Source organism: Chrysemys picta, chromosome 3 (assembly GCF_011386835.1).
Source record: "Chrysemys picta bellii isolate R12L10 chromosome 3, ASM1138683v2, whole genome shotgun sequence".
Classification (NCBI taxonomy): domain Eukaryota; kingdom Metazoa; phylum Chordata; order Testudines; family Emydidae; genus Chrysemys; species Chrysemys picta.
Genome location: NC_088793.1, coordinates 91831900 through 91849159, shown reverse-complemented (window position 1 = coordinate 91849159; position 17260 = coordinate 91831900). Strand labels below are relative to the sequence as shown.

At 39.0% G+C, this 17260-nt stretch overlaps 1 protein-coding gene across 4 annotated transcripts in view; it reads left to right on the top strand.

Annotated features, from left to right (window-relative positions):
* CEP85L (centrosomal protein 85 like) overlaps nt 1-17260 on the top strand; it is a 193651-nt gene that overhangs the window by 25159 nt on the left and 151232 nt on the right. For 3 of the 4 annotated variants that reach the window (XM_008175924.4, XM_042847658.2, XM_008175922.4), the window contains exon 2: nt 1482-1643. The exons of the other annotated variant lie outside the window; for it this stretch is intronic. In XM_008175924.4, coding sequence (XP_008174146.3) covers nt 1482-1643 — 162 coding nt within the window. The remainder of the gene's footprint in view (nt 1-1481; nt 1644-17260) is intronic. 4 annotated transcript variants of the gene reach the window in all.

Here is a 17260-nt window from a genome sequence, read left to right as displayed (position 1 = left end):
AATTGCAGGAGGTAGGGCATTTTAGAGGCATGGTGGTATATGTATTTTCGCCATGGCTAGTAGGCTTGTTAGATGGGTATATTTTTCAAGTCCTGTCAAAAACTATCCGTTCGTTAGCTGCATTCTCGTCTCCATGAACAGCTATTGCACAGTCAGATAACTATGTACTTTGGGGTGTTATAATGAACTCAAAAATTGTTAAATGACCTGAAAATACCTGTGTGTTGCATGTGAGAATGGTTACTGAATGTGAGACTAACCTTTGAGGATCACTTGCTATTGAAAGTGTGATGTGTAGTTAACTGCTAGATAAGCATATAACAAGACCACTTCTCAGTTTTTAATGTCTGACTTCTGATTAGACGTACAAATCTGGTTGTCAATATTCTCCTTGAAAATATGCTTAACTAGACTATGTTGGTTATTGAAAGTTGCTTTCGGATGGACCTCTGGTTAGCATACCAGGTATGCATTTGATCATCCTGATAAAATGTATACTCTGGGGATTAATTGTAAGCATGGTCACGTACTCTGTATAATCTATGTTTCATAATTCTGCAGGACTGTGCTTTAGAATCCAGTCTTTGTTTCTTTAAAAAAGGAAATCTTAGATCCTATGATTGTGAAAGAAACCTTCCAAATGTAAACGGAGTATAACCAGTGCAGTGATATTTTTCTGAGCCTGTAGCCAGCTTGGAAATGATACACCTCTACCCCGATATAACACAAATTCGGATATAACACGGAAAAGCAGCGCTCCGGGGGGCGGGGCTGTGTGCTCCGCCAGATCAAAGCAAGTTCAATATAATGCGGTTTCACCTATAACGCGGTAAGATTTTTTTTTTTTTTTTTTTTTTTTTTTTTGGCTCCCGAGGGCAGCGTTCTATTGGGGTAGAGGTGTAGTTTTGAGAGATGTGAGCTGCCCCATTTATCTCTGTGTCTTTTTAAACTTTGAAACCTAATGTTGACCAGTTAGATGTCAGTGTTAAGTGTTCCAATGCTGATTTCATTTTTAGCAAAACATTCAAGTTGTAAGATAATTACGCTGCTTTAAACTACTGTATCTTCCTTGCATTCAAGTACCAAAAGCTTCTACCACCTTCTACCCAGCTTCCATTTTCTCCTCCTATGGCTTCCTCAGTGCAACACAGTTCTGTGGCGTGTTGATGAGTGAATTTAAGACAGGCAACATACAGTAATTTTAAATATCTTGCTACAATCAGTGCAGTTTTGTTGTTTTGTTCATGTTCAAATTTAAATCAGTAAAAGGAGTGTATTTTTATGTTTACCTGAAATGGTTGGGGAATTTCTAGTCTGCTACTTTGGACTGCCACAGTAACTGTTGCTACAGAAGCATTTAGGCCAACCTTGCCAAAGAGTACACAGAGCCCTGATTGTAACTTTATTCATAACCAGATAGTCACTGTTGACTTCACTGGTCTGTATCTGGAATGACAGACTTCTGACTTCCTTCTCTGTAGGCCCAGATTACTCCTCCACGGGATGGTTATCTGGTACTGAATCACTGTGGCAGGCCTCAACCATTCCATCGAGCAGCCGAAGTAACCATATCAGAAGACACAGTATAGCTTCTGACAGCGGGGACACAGGCATTGGTACCTCCTGTTCTGATAGTGTGGAAGGTGAGTGACGATTCTTAAATTCTGAAGTTAATCAGTCTTGGTGAGAGAAAAAGAGATGAACTAAGAAGTTTTAAAGGCCGAATGGATCTTAAAATACTTATTTCTCCAATATTGTTAAGAACATGAAATTGCCAATTTTTTATGATGGGTTGAGAAATTGTTTTGGTTAGATCTGTTTAACTTGCATTGTATGGGGCTTAACTATCTTTACTCCCACACAACAGAAGACAACTTTGTGATACAGAGCAGTTAAGTCACAGGACTGGGAAAAAGATGGAGAAAGGTCTCGTCCTCTTTTTGCCTTCTGTTCAGGGGAATACAAATTGCATTTTAATATGAGGCATCTCATAAACTGGCAAAATTCATTTTGAGGGATAAAACTAAGTTTGGGGATACGATATCGCCCAAGATTTCTCGAACTTGCTCCTGTCACAGAAGATGTAGAAGGGATTTAGCCATTACAACAGGAGTATCTCTATCCCCCTGCATGGAGGGCTCTCCCTGGAGATCAAAACTGCACCAGGGCAGCGAATAGGACAAGCATGGGTTAAGCCTGTGTTGAGTAGTGATAGGCCACAGGGATGCATGGTCCCCTTTCCTCCAGCAGGGTTTTCTAGGGTAAGGTAATGCAGGTTGGGGCTATGTTACTTTTTTCTGCAGGGCCTTTCTGTGCATGGATCTCTTTAAAAGGAATCCTGGGACCACTGCAGCCCAGGAGAAGGGAGATCGCATGGGAGACCCTGAGCCAGTGTAGAGCCACGGGTCTCTGTATGAATGCTCCTGACCTCCTGATGATGGCCTAGGATCCTCAGGGTTTGAGGCTGTAATGCCTCATTGCAAAGGGGGGCAGTCCTTTCCTACCCATCCCACTACCCAGCCTGCTGATTGAAGACGAGCTCTGAAAAGGAATCCTCTCCGTCTCCTTATTCCCATCCTGTGGGTTTAGCTGTGAGAAGGGTTAATCTGGTGCTATATTAAGAGACTCAGAAGTGATAACTGCTGTACAAAGACGACATGTTCTCAGTTGGCTAATTGCGATGGATTTGTACTCTGATCAGTGTGAGTTCTTAACTCTGCTTTGTGTCAGAGTTTGTTGGAGAAATCCTCTGTAATAATTGGGCCTATGAATTTACCGAAATTGTCAGTTCAACTGTAAAAAGTCAGTAAAAGTTTCTAAAAGGTCACAACTATTAATGGGGGAAAAGTACAAAAGAGGCAAAGATTAAATTAGTCAAAATAAAAAGGCTGATTAATATAATTCAAGAACTGTGTAAAAATTCTGCCTGGTAAGCAAGACAGTGTAAAACCAAAAATCAGTAAAACAAAATTGGTTTGGTTAAAAACTAGGCCTAATTTGTAAACCAAATAATAAAAGGATTAGCTATTTCACCCATCATTCTCTTTTGAGTTCCTTAAAGAGAGATTTTTGGGGGGGAAATTGGCTACTGGAGTGAGCTTCACCATTATGGCTGCCACTACTTCCAGCATCTCCTGGGACCCCAAGTATTTGTCATCTTGATCCTAAGAGATGTCCTGACCAGAGAGGGACCCAATTGACATCTCCACCTCTGCCAGCTCTGCAAAATCCCAAACACCTCTGGGGATGTGAGACTTTGTATTTATATTACCCATCTGAGTGTGTCCTTTTCCTTCCCCACCTTATTTCTTTTTTCTAATAATAGTCCAGCTTAGCCGGGCAAGACTATATTTTGCAACACTACTATATGTCTGTGACCAGGAAAAGGCAACTGAAAGTAATACCCTAAATAGCCCAATGCTGGTACAAGATTTCCAGGTCTCGGAATGGCTAATAAGACTATGTGCTGTGTTGTGTTTCTCCAGTAGTGAGGTTGCAAGTGAAAGTCAGCACCAGAGACAGAAGCTGCGTTTTCTATCTTTGTTTTTCTTCTCCCCCTTTCTGTGTGGGTGTTTGTCTTGTTTGTCTTCTAAAAAACAAAATTCAACTCTAACACCACCAGCAATGACAGCTCCAGCTGATCTACTAATTTCTTCTCTTCCCTCTTCCCCCCCCCCCCCCCCCCCCCGAATTTTTATTTTTATTTTTACCATTTTTAGTATCCTCTAAAAACCTGTCAGACAAGGGGGGGCGTTTCTAAAAACTTGCTTCACTTTTAAAAAAACAAACAAACAAAAATGTTAAGATGAAAGCCTTATGGAGTACTTGACATTTCAAATGCTTTAACTGTTTTTTTTTCCCTTTTCTGTATTTTTTTGATAAAAGGTTAAAGTAATGTTTAATGGTGTGTTTGCCATGGTACTAAGCAAGCTAAGCTCTCTGTATTCCAAACCCCAAACCTTGTTTAGCTCTGTTTAAGCTTAAACAATAATAGGGTCTTGTTAACTCCTTTAAACTTTGGGTCTATATATCCCATCTAAATTAATACGCCTCCTTTCTTCTTTTTCCAGATACTTTTTTATAAAATATGGTAGGATTTATGTAAAACAGATTATTCATTAGCTAGTCTATGAAGAAATATATTTCAGACAAAAATTCAATAACCTCGATAGTAGTTCTGCAGTACGGGGATTTTATTTGATTTTTTTTTTTTATTTGCTTTTTCAAACCTTCTTCCTTGATTCTTGCAAATTTAATGTTTTAACAAGCAACAGAGGGTCCTGTGGCACCTTTGAGACTAACAGAAGTATTGGGAGCATAAGCTTTCGTGGGTAAGAACCTCACTTCTTCAGATGCAAGTAATGGACTTGCATCTGAAGAAGTGAGGTTCTTACCCACGAAAGCTTATGCTCCCAATACTTCTGTTAGTCTCAAAGGTGCCACAGGACCCTCTGTTGCTTTTTACAGATTCAGACTAACACGGCTACCCCTCTAATGTTTTAACAGAGCATCTAGGTTGCTGTAATACTGAAATAATGCTTAGTTATGCAGCATTAGGGTCCTAGCCACACCCTTTACTCAGGCAAAGCTCCCATAAAATTCTGTGGGAGCCTTGCCTGAGTAAAATGTGTGGCTAGAGTCCAGAAGTATTCCTGGCCCATAAGACCAGAAGAAGAGCTATGTGTCTGCTCGAAAGCTTGTGTCTCTAATCAATAGAAGTTGGGCCAGAAAAAGGTATTACCTCACTCGCCTTAGCCCATAATTTGCTCTGATCCACCCATTGGATTTCTGTTTCCTTATATGCAGATCCAGGCATTGCAGAATAGTGAGTTAAGATTTAGGCCTGGATGAAAACACTTTTTTCTTTTTCTTGATGGCTTCCCCATTTGAAGGGTGGGTGGGAAAGAGAGGGGATGAAAAAGCAACTACTATAAAACTTGATTCAGGGGATATTTATCACTTTAAGAGCTACCTTATATCTCTATGGTTTTGACCTACTATTACAAGAAACATCTCTTATTTTCAGTTACAGCAATCATGTAACATCTCTCTATTTATTTTTTTTCAGTTTGTATATTTTTTGCATTTGGTGATGCTTTACATACAGTCTATTTCACTGTTTCCCTTAGTCCCCTGGCTTGTTAGCTGTTTGAAAACTTGCATGACAGTGCAGAGGAAAACAGGAAAAATGTGGTTGTAAAATACAAGTTGGCAGGAGGACTGAGGGGATAGGTAGTATCTGAACTTACTTCTTTGTAACTGACTAAATTTAAAGTTGACTGTGTTTTTTCAGGAACAAATTAGAATAGCTGATGCAATTTCGATAGGATTGCCAAGGCCGGCTTGTAGTTATAGACTCTCTATTCTTCTAGCCATCTGTTTTCAATGTGGGTGCTAGGGAAATAGCCCTTAGGGAACAGGCTCTGCAGAAAAGGTTGTGTGGTGTGGGTTGTTTTTGACAGCTCAGCAAATCATTCCAACTTCTAGCAATTCAAGACTGAAATGTGAGTTAGTAGCTTTAGAAAAAGCAAGGTAACAAACAAATAATCTATTCTTAATTTTAGAGTTACAAAAATGCATTTTGTTAATGTGAACAATATCCTTGAATTTTTTGTAAAAAGGTTTATTCAGTTGTTCAGAGCTGTAGTTATTAGTAAATGCAATAATATGTTGTCTGATGCAAAGAATGAAATTCAAGTCACCTTTTTTTTTTTAAGGTGGTCTGGTTTTCTCTTTCGCTATTGCATTTCAGTAATTTCTTAAAAAGGTGGTAAAATGAAATTTAAATATTTTATTTGAACTATTTCAGGAGCATTCTTCTTTCATTCTGGAATTGTAGAGTTTAAAGAGATATTTCCTAGTCTAAAAAAATTACTTGGGACTAAAATTTTCAGATTGGGGGCAGAAAGAGTTTTTATAATGCCCAAGAGGAAGAGAAAATATCACTTAAAGTGTAGTTGTTCCCCTGCAGCACTGGGAGCCCAATGATAGTATATGAAAACCAGGAAATGAAACTGACCAGTTTAGTTTCATTGTTCAGGTTGAGCAAAGTGTGTATAGGGAAAAGTAAAGACTCTTGTGTGTTGAAAAGCTAACTGGACTCTTAAATCCATTCTGCCCTAATCATCTGATATTAGTAAAAGATTTGTATTAACTGTATTTATCTTCACTCAGAGTATCCTTTTAATCTTTCTGCCAACAACTGGTGATGGACATGAACTTGTTCGCTGATACAAATCCTTGTTCACAAGTGTTTAGGTTTTTTTTTTTTATACCAAATATACATTGAGGCCAAATTCTTAATAGTATTTCTACTTAGAGCAGGAGAAAAAGTTCCAGAGGTGGGTGCCCCATCACCTGTGAGCTGAATAATAAAAAATTATATTATCTTCTACAAGTCTGGTTTTATTTAAAAAAAAAAAAAATAGCTATCCCTCCTGACTATATAGTAGCTAACTCTCAAACAAAGATTTGTGTGAGCTTATTAGCAAGAAACCTTTTTCTCATGGAATGATTTTCTTTAGAGTTCATGTACTTTCTGAAAAGAGGGGTGGAAATTTTAGGATATTCTTCTTTAGAGGCCTGTGAAGAAGATTCCTTGCATTTCTTTTGGTGAGTATAGGAGGCAGTTACCTTTAAGCACTGCACAGAAGAAGAGGTTTTAGTGGGAGACAGGTGCTGGAAATCAGCTGATCAGCACCTCATGATTGGCCGAGGCTCTCAGCTCCATGATGGGTGGGGCGTGGAGAGAGAACCAAGAGAGAGGATACTCTCTGGTTACCAGAACATGAGGCTGAAGGCAAGCAGGCAGACCCTGTGGAGCCCCCTGGGGTGGGAGATGGTCCTACTTAATAGCTACCAGAGGCCAGAGTACCCCAGTGTGAAGCCTAACCAGATGGTTTGTGTTCCTTTTTCTATACTTTTCTTCTTATTTGTAAGACAAGAGAGTCCTGAATAAAGGGACAGAAACCTAACCTGGGTGTGGCTGACTGTCTGTCCGTCACCAGCTGGTGACTAGGGCCACTAGCATACAAAGGATTACAACACAGCTGCTTCTAAGTGGCATCTCTATATGAGTCAATGTCTACATGCATCATTGTGTTTAACATTTTAGAAGCCATGGTGTATTTTACCATCTTGTGCCACAGGATGTATCATAAGAAATGTGGTCAATTCATAGAGTCAGGCGTGCAAACTCACTGAAGCTTCCAAAAAATGCTAATGTGAGGGAGACAACTTTTTGGGTGGCATCATGGTGAATATTGCCACATCACAATTCAAACAAGATGTATGTTCATGCCCATGAAAAGTGATCTGAAGATGTGATTTCTAACACTTTTTTTTTTCTTCAGAGAGAGTTAGTTACTGATTTAAAGATGTAGAATAGGATCGCCATTTACCTATGGTAATAAATAGTGTGACCTGGTTTTATATACCCACGCTACTACCTAAGTCTCCCTTGCTGGGAACTCATTACCATCATTCTTTTCTAGCTACTATATCGTGACAATATGTTCTTTCAAAACTAATGTAACGTAGGTTTCCCTGGCAATTTTGTTTAAATCCTACTAAAGAATAAATACTTCTCCAAGCATTAAGTACTTACTTCTGCTCCCTCAGGAAAAAAAAAACACTTTTACCTATCCAGTGGTGACAGCATCTCCTTTTAAAGAAAACAATTTATTGTAGATTTAGGTGAAACACGTTCCTGACTGTCAAGATAGATAATATCTATCCAACACAATGGAGTTTACTCACAGGAGCAGAGCATTGCTTTTCAAAGGAAGGAAACCCAGAAAAGAGAGGCTCCAATACACTTTCTCTCCCCCCCTCTTTAGACTACACTATTAACTTCGTCAGATCAAACTTCTTGCCTAACCCCGCACTAAGCTGTGGTAAGCAAATATATTCATTCAGCCATCCTTCAGTCATATAAAGAGAAGAGAGGAAGGGTAGAAATAAGGCGAGAAAGAAGAGAAGAGGAAGTTTTGAAATAATAGAAACCATAATTTCACAGCTGCTGCAGACTGTGGCACATCCCCATGTGTACAAGTTAATATTGCTATTAGGTGTAATAGTGACAAAGAAAAAAGTTCAGCTCCGAATGTGAGGCGAGATTCCTTTGGCCCTTATACCATCCTTTAAAACAAGCTCCTATTCTATAGCTTAACATTCCAGAAAAGCCAACTGTGTGCAAAGAATAGTGACAGTACATCTTGTGTTAAATCTCATCCTTTGAACAAAGCGACATTTAATTAAACACAGTCATGTATATCTGCATTGTTCTGGATAATGCATCTTTTTTAAAGTTCAGCAGTCAAGGTCCAAAAAATGGAGGGGATGTTCCCCTTGCTAAAATTGTGACACTCTTCCCAAAGGCCACTTCCACAGATAACAACTAAGGACCATATTTTCAAAGTGCGCGCACACACACAAAAACATTGATTCAGATTTGTATACAACAATAAGAAGGGGCATCTATCTAATGCTCAAGTATTACTACTGGAAAGTTTATAAAAACAAAAATAAAGTTACTCTGTAGAAGTGGGCTGTAGTCCACGAAAGCTTATGCTCTAATAAATTTGTTAGTCTCTAAGGTGCCACAAGTACTCCTGTTCTTCTTTTTCTGTAGAACATGTCTCCCCTTCCCAATCTACGTCTTCAGAACTAGTGCATGCTCATGCCTGTACGCATTGTAACCACAACTTGCATGTGTACAACTGTGCTCTAAGATTTAGATCAGAATACCCAGTTTATAAATATGTTTGTACCATCCAGGAACTTATGGATGCTGGAACAAAATGTGTCAGCCTGCCAAAGCCTGGGACCATATGAATCACCACTTTAAAACCTATTTCATGTACCCCGCATGTTTTAGATGGTAGAAGTCTGTTTCTGAATTGAGAAGTTGTATCTGTGCAACACTGGGGAATAACCTTGTTCAAATTGACAGATGCCTGAAAAAAGACTACTTGGGTTTCTCACAAAAAGCCTGATCCCAAAATTTATGAAGAAACTGTTTGAAAATGCTTAAAGAGGTAACAGACTTTAAGGCTTCCACATGGCTTCTGTTAAAATAGATGTCTATTAGAATAGTCAATACATAAGGTAACATATCAAGTGACACAATGTGGTATTCGGCTGATGGGTAGAGAGTGATCAAAAGTGGGGATAATGCTGATATTGTTCGGGGGGGAGAGAATATTATCTTTTTTTTTTTTTTTTTTTTTTTTAGATACTATGGATTTGTATTTTTGTCTTATTTTTTGCAGTTATACATTTTAAATTCCTCTAGAAGCACCTAAAACCTGGTACGGGTACTTCAAATTAGAGAGAGGAGAGAAACTATAACTTTACCATTGAGTTTCATGCAGCAGCGGGCTCCTAAAGACTTAATTCAAAAGCTTGTTTTTGCACTCCTTTTCGGTTTGCAAGCTTACACAGATTTCAGTGACAGCTACAGGAAGGTAGGGAATGCAGGATCAGGCCCTATAATTGTAGTTTCAAAACCTCGCAGAGTCCTAGAGCCTGGGCTCCAGCCAGAGTTTGTACATCTACAACAGTGCAATTAAACAGTCCCACTGCCAGCTGACTTGGGCTTGCAGGCTGAGTCCAGCCATGGGGTTTTAATTGCAGCATACACATAACCTAAAAGACTAGCTTGCACAAAACAGCACCGGAATTGGGGGGAGGGAGGGAAGAGTGAACTTTAAGGTACTTTTGTGTACACTGGGGTATCTGGAATAACCATGTTAACTCCCTGGCTGTGTATAATTATATAATTTTAAATATGGCTTGCAGCCTTACTTGAACTAATCATATGACTTCTTTTTTAATTCCTTGCATTTTAATCAAGGTAATGCAACTAGCAGTAGAGTGAATATAATCATTTGTGTTGTAGGAAATGATTTACTCTCCGCTAAGCGTGAGAGAAATTGTTGATGATGCCTGAAGTTTCAGCTCTTAATTTTACAGAGAAGACGTCAAAGCCTTGGTAGATGGCTTTGCAATCATTGCTTTATCACGCTAAATTTGCACTGTTGGCAGGCTGCTTGACTTCCTCCTTTTATTTTGGTCATGTAAACAGATCTCTGTCATCACTGTAGGGCTGCACTAATTATGATGGAATACTCCATTTGAGAATGTAGCTTAAATAGTGTGTGTTCTATATATCCTTGATTTTAATTATGATTTTTATTAAATTAAAAAGTTGCTCAGAAACAAAGGGTCTGATTATGAGCTTTCACCAGTGTAAATAGAGGGGTGACTCGACCAAAGTTGTGTGTAAAAACTGCTCTGATAATAGAATCTGTCCCAAAGCCTTGCTTCTGAATGACATATTACTCTATACTTTCTTGATAACCATAGGTACAGACTTTTTAGATGGGTATCAATGGTGAAGAAATTAGCTTGTAAATGCAACATTCCTAGATTACAGAGTAGCAGCCGTGTTAGTCTGTATCCGCAAAAAGAACAGGAGTATTGGATATTGGACTCAAGACCAGCACATGGACAAGAGAAGAATAATTCTGACTTTACGTTACATCTTAAACACAAACAGAAAAATACAAGCAGTTCAGTCATGTGCCCCAAGAGGCAGTATGCATAGCCCATTATACAAATACATAATCCCCCTAATTTAACATCAGGTAAAAATATTTGCCTTACAACCCTCTGTCTTTCAGAATTAAAAAAAATTTCAGTGTACATATTTTTGAAATGTTTGAGACATCATAAAGGCTTAAAAATCGGTTAGCAACAGACCGTAAAACTTTAAGAGTATTCAGACTTATCTTGGGTCTATAAAATTGTTTCATTATTCCCCTGCAATAAAACGCTAAAAAAATTGACCAAAAAATTCTATTTAAAATAGTTAAATCCTGATAGAATTTTGAATAAAAATTAAACCCCTTTTCCCATCATCAGAGTTATTCCTGGGACATTTCACTGAGGGTTCTCCTGTCACCAGGAAACAGAAAGCCTCCTGAATTTTGGTCTGTTTTTTCAGCAGTGTTTATACTGCTGATATTGTCTGTTTTCAAAAGAGCTATGAGAAGACAAATCGTAAGGAACAAGTTTAATTCAGCCCTGTTCTGTACCCAATCATCAACTGCTGCTGCTCAAACCAGGTCACATTGGGCTATCTGGCATATCCTCAAAGAACACAGTAACTTTTAAAAATGCACCCACAAAAAGATGGATGAGGAGTTTTCCCTGCGCTTTCACAATGACAGATCGTACCAGAATGACTACATCAGCTTCACCAAAATGACTATAGCCCTAAGTTTCAAAATTTCAAATATAAAACAAATTTAAGTACATGTACTTCAAGTGGAATCTCTATTTCTCTCCCCAACATTAACTTGCACTGGTGCCTCTTGAACATAGTTAGAATTTGAAATAAGAACTTCTCGAACACCTCAGCTTTAAAACTCAGCGTTATGGAAAAATACTAGAGAGTGTAGTGATAGCAGTTATGAGAGATCTCAGGAATGCACATAAAGAAGGTGCAGAGATTTATAAACACACACACAGTACTTGAAGTATAGGGAAGAAATTATCCTTATAAACAAGTGGGTTGAGTCTGTAAAAGCTTTTTACAGCAGGGGGAGTAGGGAATAAATACAGTGACAATCTAGGAATAAGAACAGGAGTACTTGTGGCACCTTAGAGACTAACATTTATTAGAGCATAAGCTTTCGTGGGCAGTAGCCCTAGATTATTCCATTTTTTTACACTAATAGAGAGGTAAATTCTCTTTCCTATCCCCAAGCCCCTGCAGAGGAGGAGGAGGAGGTGTGTGTGTGATGCATATAATTACATATGTAGAACACTGAAGGAAAAATTTGAATAGCCCAGGTTTAAGGGGAGGGGAATGGTTTGGAAACCTCAGATGCTTGAAATTAAAAAAAACGAAAAACATTTGGCTACCTGCTCATAGGATGCAGAATAGAAAGGACTGTTGCAGTTAATATGTAGACTTGATTTGAGAGCTGTGACTAAAGTTCTGTGTCTATTATTTTTAAATTGTCACTGTATTTATTCCCTACTCCCCCTGCTGTAAAAAGCTTTTACAGACTCAACCCACTTGTTTATAAGGATAATTTCTTCCCTATACTTCAAGTACTGTGTGTGTGTTTATAAATCTCTGCACCTTCTTTATGTGCATTCCTGAGATCTCTCATAACTGCTATCACTACACTCTCTAGTATTTTTCCATAACGCTGAGTTTTAAAGCTGAGGTGTTCGAGAAGTTCTTATTTCAAATTCTAACTATGTTCAAGAGGCACCAGTGCAAGTTAATGTTGGGGAGAGAAATAGAGATTCCACTTGAAGTACATGTACTTAAATTTGTTTTATATTTGAAATTTTGAAACTTAGGGCTATAGTCATTTTGGTGAAGCTGATGTAGTCATTCTGGTACGATCTGTCATTGTGAAAGCGCAGGGAAAACTCCTCATCCATCTTTTTGTGGGTGCATTTTTAAAAGTTACTGTGTTCTTTGAGGATATGCCAGATAGCCCAATGTGACCTGGTTTGAGCAGCAGCAGTTGATGATTGGGTACAGAACAGGGCTGAATTAAACTTGTTCCTTACGATTTGTCTTCTCATAGCTCTTTTGAAAACAGACAATATCAGCAGTATAAACACTGCTGAAAAAACAGACCAAAATTCAGGAGGCTTTCTGTTTCCTGGTGACAGGAGAACCCTCAGTGAAATGTCCCAGGAATAACTCTGATGATGGGAAAAGGGGTTTAATTTTTATTCAAAATTCTATCAGGATTTAACTATTTTAAATAGAATTTTTTGGTCAATTTTTTTAGCGTTTTATTGCAGGGGAATAATGAAACAATTTTATAGACCCAAGATAAGTCTGAATACTCTTAAAGTTTTACGGTCTGTTGCTAACCGATTTTTAAGCCTTTATGATGTCTCAAACATTTCAAAAATATGTACACTGAAATTTTTTTTAATTCTGAAAGACAGAGGGTTGTAAGGCAAATATTTTTACCTGATGTTAAATTAGGGGGATTATGTATTTGTATAATGGGCTATGCATACTGCCTCTTGGGGCACATGACTGAACTGCTTGTATTTTTCTGTTTGTGTTTAAGATGTAACGTAAAGTCAGAATTATTCTTCTCTTGTCCATGTGCTGGTCTTGAGTCCAATATCCTTTCTTCTTTCTGAGCTGAACTTGCATAGGGAGAACAGAATATCAAAGTTGAAATGCAGCATGTGGACAGGAAAACAGAATCTTGCCCTCTGAGAGAAACCTTATGTAAAAATCTTCTCATTACTGTGAAATCCTTAAATGCTCCCCTACCTCCACACCTCTGACAAATCTCTCATAATTAGGTGACCATATGCAGGCTACGTAGAGGTTTATTGGCTTATTTTAAGACCCTCTATTGAACTGCAAATGATCAGAATCTTTTAAAGTGCTTACTTCTTCTCTATTTGGAAATTGCCTGGTGTGAAGGGGGGAAAAAAACACTGCATAAGATACTTTTTGTATTGAGATTTTATGCTGTTATGGTGTTATTGGAGTAATACTATATGTGTTTAGCCAGATGCATAATATTTTGGTTATGAAAACAAATATTTGTGAAAGATGCTAAGCATAGCTTTTTAGAGAATACAAACATTATTTCACATTTCTTCTGTGGAAAAAAATGGTGGTTCGCAATTTTACGCGTAATAGCCTTTCCCAAAAATTTTGGTTGTGCAAATCAGAAAAATAATAATAGTTAACCAGAAAACTCTTTTCTGGTTTAGCCATTTTGTGGTCATAGTAGGTAGCTGAGACTTTAAAAATTAAAAAATAAATCAACCCCAATTTCTTGATGCACATAAGAATAAATTTCTGACTGTTTTTTAGTGGGGGAAAGAATAGCCTGAGGGAAGAAACTAGCTAAATAAAATATTTGACTTCTTCCTAGACAGTAATGAATTCTTTGTTTTATAAGGTAAAATTAAGCATCAGGAAAGAAAACTATGTTGAACGATACTGTCTGGAACATGGCAACTTAATGCAGGAAGCATTAGAATTTCTTTCTGAAATCTCAGTTATCAACTGGAGGTCTTAAGAGAAATCAATTTTGTTTTGTAAGTGAAGCTGTGATTACAAAGCAGCCCACCTACTTACCATTCTACTGACAAGGGTCCATTCTCTATTGCAGAAATCATACTAAGGGCCCAGTTCTATTCTCATTGAAACAATGGGACCTTTGATGTTCACTTGAATGAAAATAGGAGTGAGCCCTAATTTTGGCTCATAGATTGCTTTCTCTTTGCTTAGTAAACATCCAGTACTCCAGCAAAGTGCAGATAGTCTTTAGGTGTTTTTTTTGTTTGTTTTGTTTTTGTTTTTTCCCACTGGCAGAATGAACACTAGGAAATGTAAAGTATATCTGCTGACAGCTGTTTTTTGTTTGTTGCTTTTATAGATTCCAGATCCTTACATTTGTACCATCTTCCCCCTTATTCTGTGCATGTTCTTCAAGATTTATTTTTTCCCAGCGGCTATTTCCCCCCCCCTCTTCTGAGCTTGAACAGACAGGGCATAAAGAGGTTGCTAACATGCTAGGCAGCCCATGAAAGCTTGTAGACCTGATTCCTAACCAGGTGCACAAGGGGTTGCAGAAATTCTTCTCTTCCCCCTGTTCCCCACTGCATCTTCATGCCCCTGGAAAGAGTACATTCCCATTTGGGAGCAGAGGCTCTTCTCCCATTCCACCACCATTCTAGCAAGCACTAACTACTTAAAAGGGAGCAGGGCAGAATGAAGGTGGAGCTCTGGCTTCAAACCTTCCTGCACCAGGCAGCAAAGTTGTCAGGACATGGCGTACACCACTTTAAATATGTGTTGGACCTGGCACTGAGCGCCGAGGAGGAATTCTGGGTGAGTCACTCATTATGTTTCTTCGGGTCCTTACTGTAGGTCAGCCCATCTGTACCTCACCTGGCATATTCCATGCCGTAAATGCCACAATCAGGCTCAATATCTCAAATGAAAACACGCAGTAAATTTACCACATTGGTGTAAGTTGCTCCCCAATATGTCTAAGGTGCATACTTCTAAACTTCTTTATCCAAAATAATTAGCACAATTTCTGTCAACATCTGATAAGGAAATTCTATGAGAAACTTTTATGTTTATTCCCTTAAGTATTTATTTTTGGTATGTCCCCCCAAAATTATGCATGGCTCAACAGTCTAGCATTATCTCCTAACATCTGATTGCTAAAGAGCTGTCCAGAGCACAAATTTTATTTAATGGCTCTTGCTGTGTAGAACAAATACACTTCCTTGTATTTGGGCTGCCACTGCTAAAACAGAGCACAATTTATTATTGTTGATATGAGCACATGAATCATAAGCCTGAACATCTGGTGTATGTTTAGTGGATTATGGGAAACATGGATAGACTATTAATGGTACATCCTTTTGCACCAGGTTCAGCCCATCACTATCAGAGGCTAAAAATAATTTGTATTTTCGTATACAGAACCGTTCTTGTACACTGACATTACGAGTTTGTTTTCAATTCAGAATAAGATTTTCAGCTTTATTATGATCTATTTCTTTTATTATTTTTATTGCAGGATCACCCCAGAGATCCCAGTTGGTATTGTGGCCCATTATGCTAGGTGCTGTATAGGCACACATGCAGACACCCTTTAAAATGCCTTTTTTACCCAATTAAAAAACTTAAAGTAGTGTTACTCTAAAAAGTAACACTGTAAAAGCGTTGCCTTCTTAAGCAACAGATGGGCTTCCTGTATGTAGTCAGAATTCTGTCTGACAGTGTCAGAAAGGATTTTACTCTTGTTAGCATTGCAGAGCTAGCACAATGGTGAGTGAGTTGGATTCTGTTCCTCTTGTGCATCATCAGTAGAACTATTTATTCAGGTGACCTGCAATTGGAAATTGGTTACTGTTGTGCAACCGTATTCTCATCTGTTATTTTTCACAGGTGTGCGTGAAGGCCTGGTTTGGCCAGCAGAAACTTTCATTGTTAAAGATGGGTGTGAAGAAAAGAATCCAACTGGATTTTCAGTGTCCAACTTGAATTTGTAGTACTGTCAATAAGAAAAAAATCTTTACTTGTAAACTGAGCACGTTTGATTGAGAAGTGATGGCATGCCTATGTCAAAAGTCAGTGATGTGAATACTTTCAAAACAGGGCTTATTTCTGAAATCCCAAAGAGAACTCTGAGGGTATGTCTACACTACGAAATTAGGTCGAATTTATAGAAGCTAGTTTTATAGAAATCGGTTTTATACAGTCGATTGTGTGTGTCCCCACATAAAATGCTCTAAGTGCATTAAGTTGGCGGACCGCGTCCACAGTACTGAGGCTAGCGTTGCACTGTGGGTAGCTATCCCACAGTTCCCGCAGTCTCCGCCGCCCATTGGAATTCTGGGTTGAGATCCCAATGCCTGATGATGCAAAAACAGTGTCGCGGGGGGGAGGGGGTGGTTCTGGGTACATGTCAGGCCCCTCCCCCTCCGTCAGAGCAACGGCAGACAATCGATTCGCGCCTTTTTACCTGGGTTACCTGTGCAGACAACATACCATGGCAAGCATGGAGCCCGCTCAGTTCAGCTCAGCTCACCGTCACCATATGTCATCTGGGTGCCGGCAGACATGGTACTGCATTGCTAAACAGCAGCAGCTATTTGCCTTTTGGCAGTGGATGGTGTATTACGACTGGTATCTGTCATCGGCTATCTGGGTGCTGGTAGACTTGGGGCTGCATTGCTACACTGCAGCAGCTCCTTGCCTTTTGGCAGTGGATGGTGTATTACGACTGGTCATCGTCGTATTCCTCAGTGAGTTCAATCAGAGGCACCTGGGCAGACCTGTTTTGTCTCCTGGCCTATTGAACCGTCTTGACGATGATGGCTAGCAGCGTAGTACATCATTTTCTGCCAAGCACCCAGAAGATGCCGATGGCTATCAGTCATGCTGCACCGTCTGCTGCCAGCTTAAGATGTAAAAAATAGATGGACCAGATTTGTTCTGTATTAATTTGCTTCCCCCTCCCTCTGTGAAATCAACGGCCTGCTAAACCCAGGGTTTTGAGTTCAATCTTTGGGGGGGCATTCTGTGTGGCAGTTGTTTGTGTTTCTCCCTGATGCACAGCCACCTTTGTTGATTTTAATTCCCTGTACCTGTAAGCCATGTCGTCACTCGCCCCTCCCTCCCTCCGTCAGACAATAGGTGAGCACCTTTTTTCAGCCCAGACGCCAT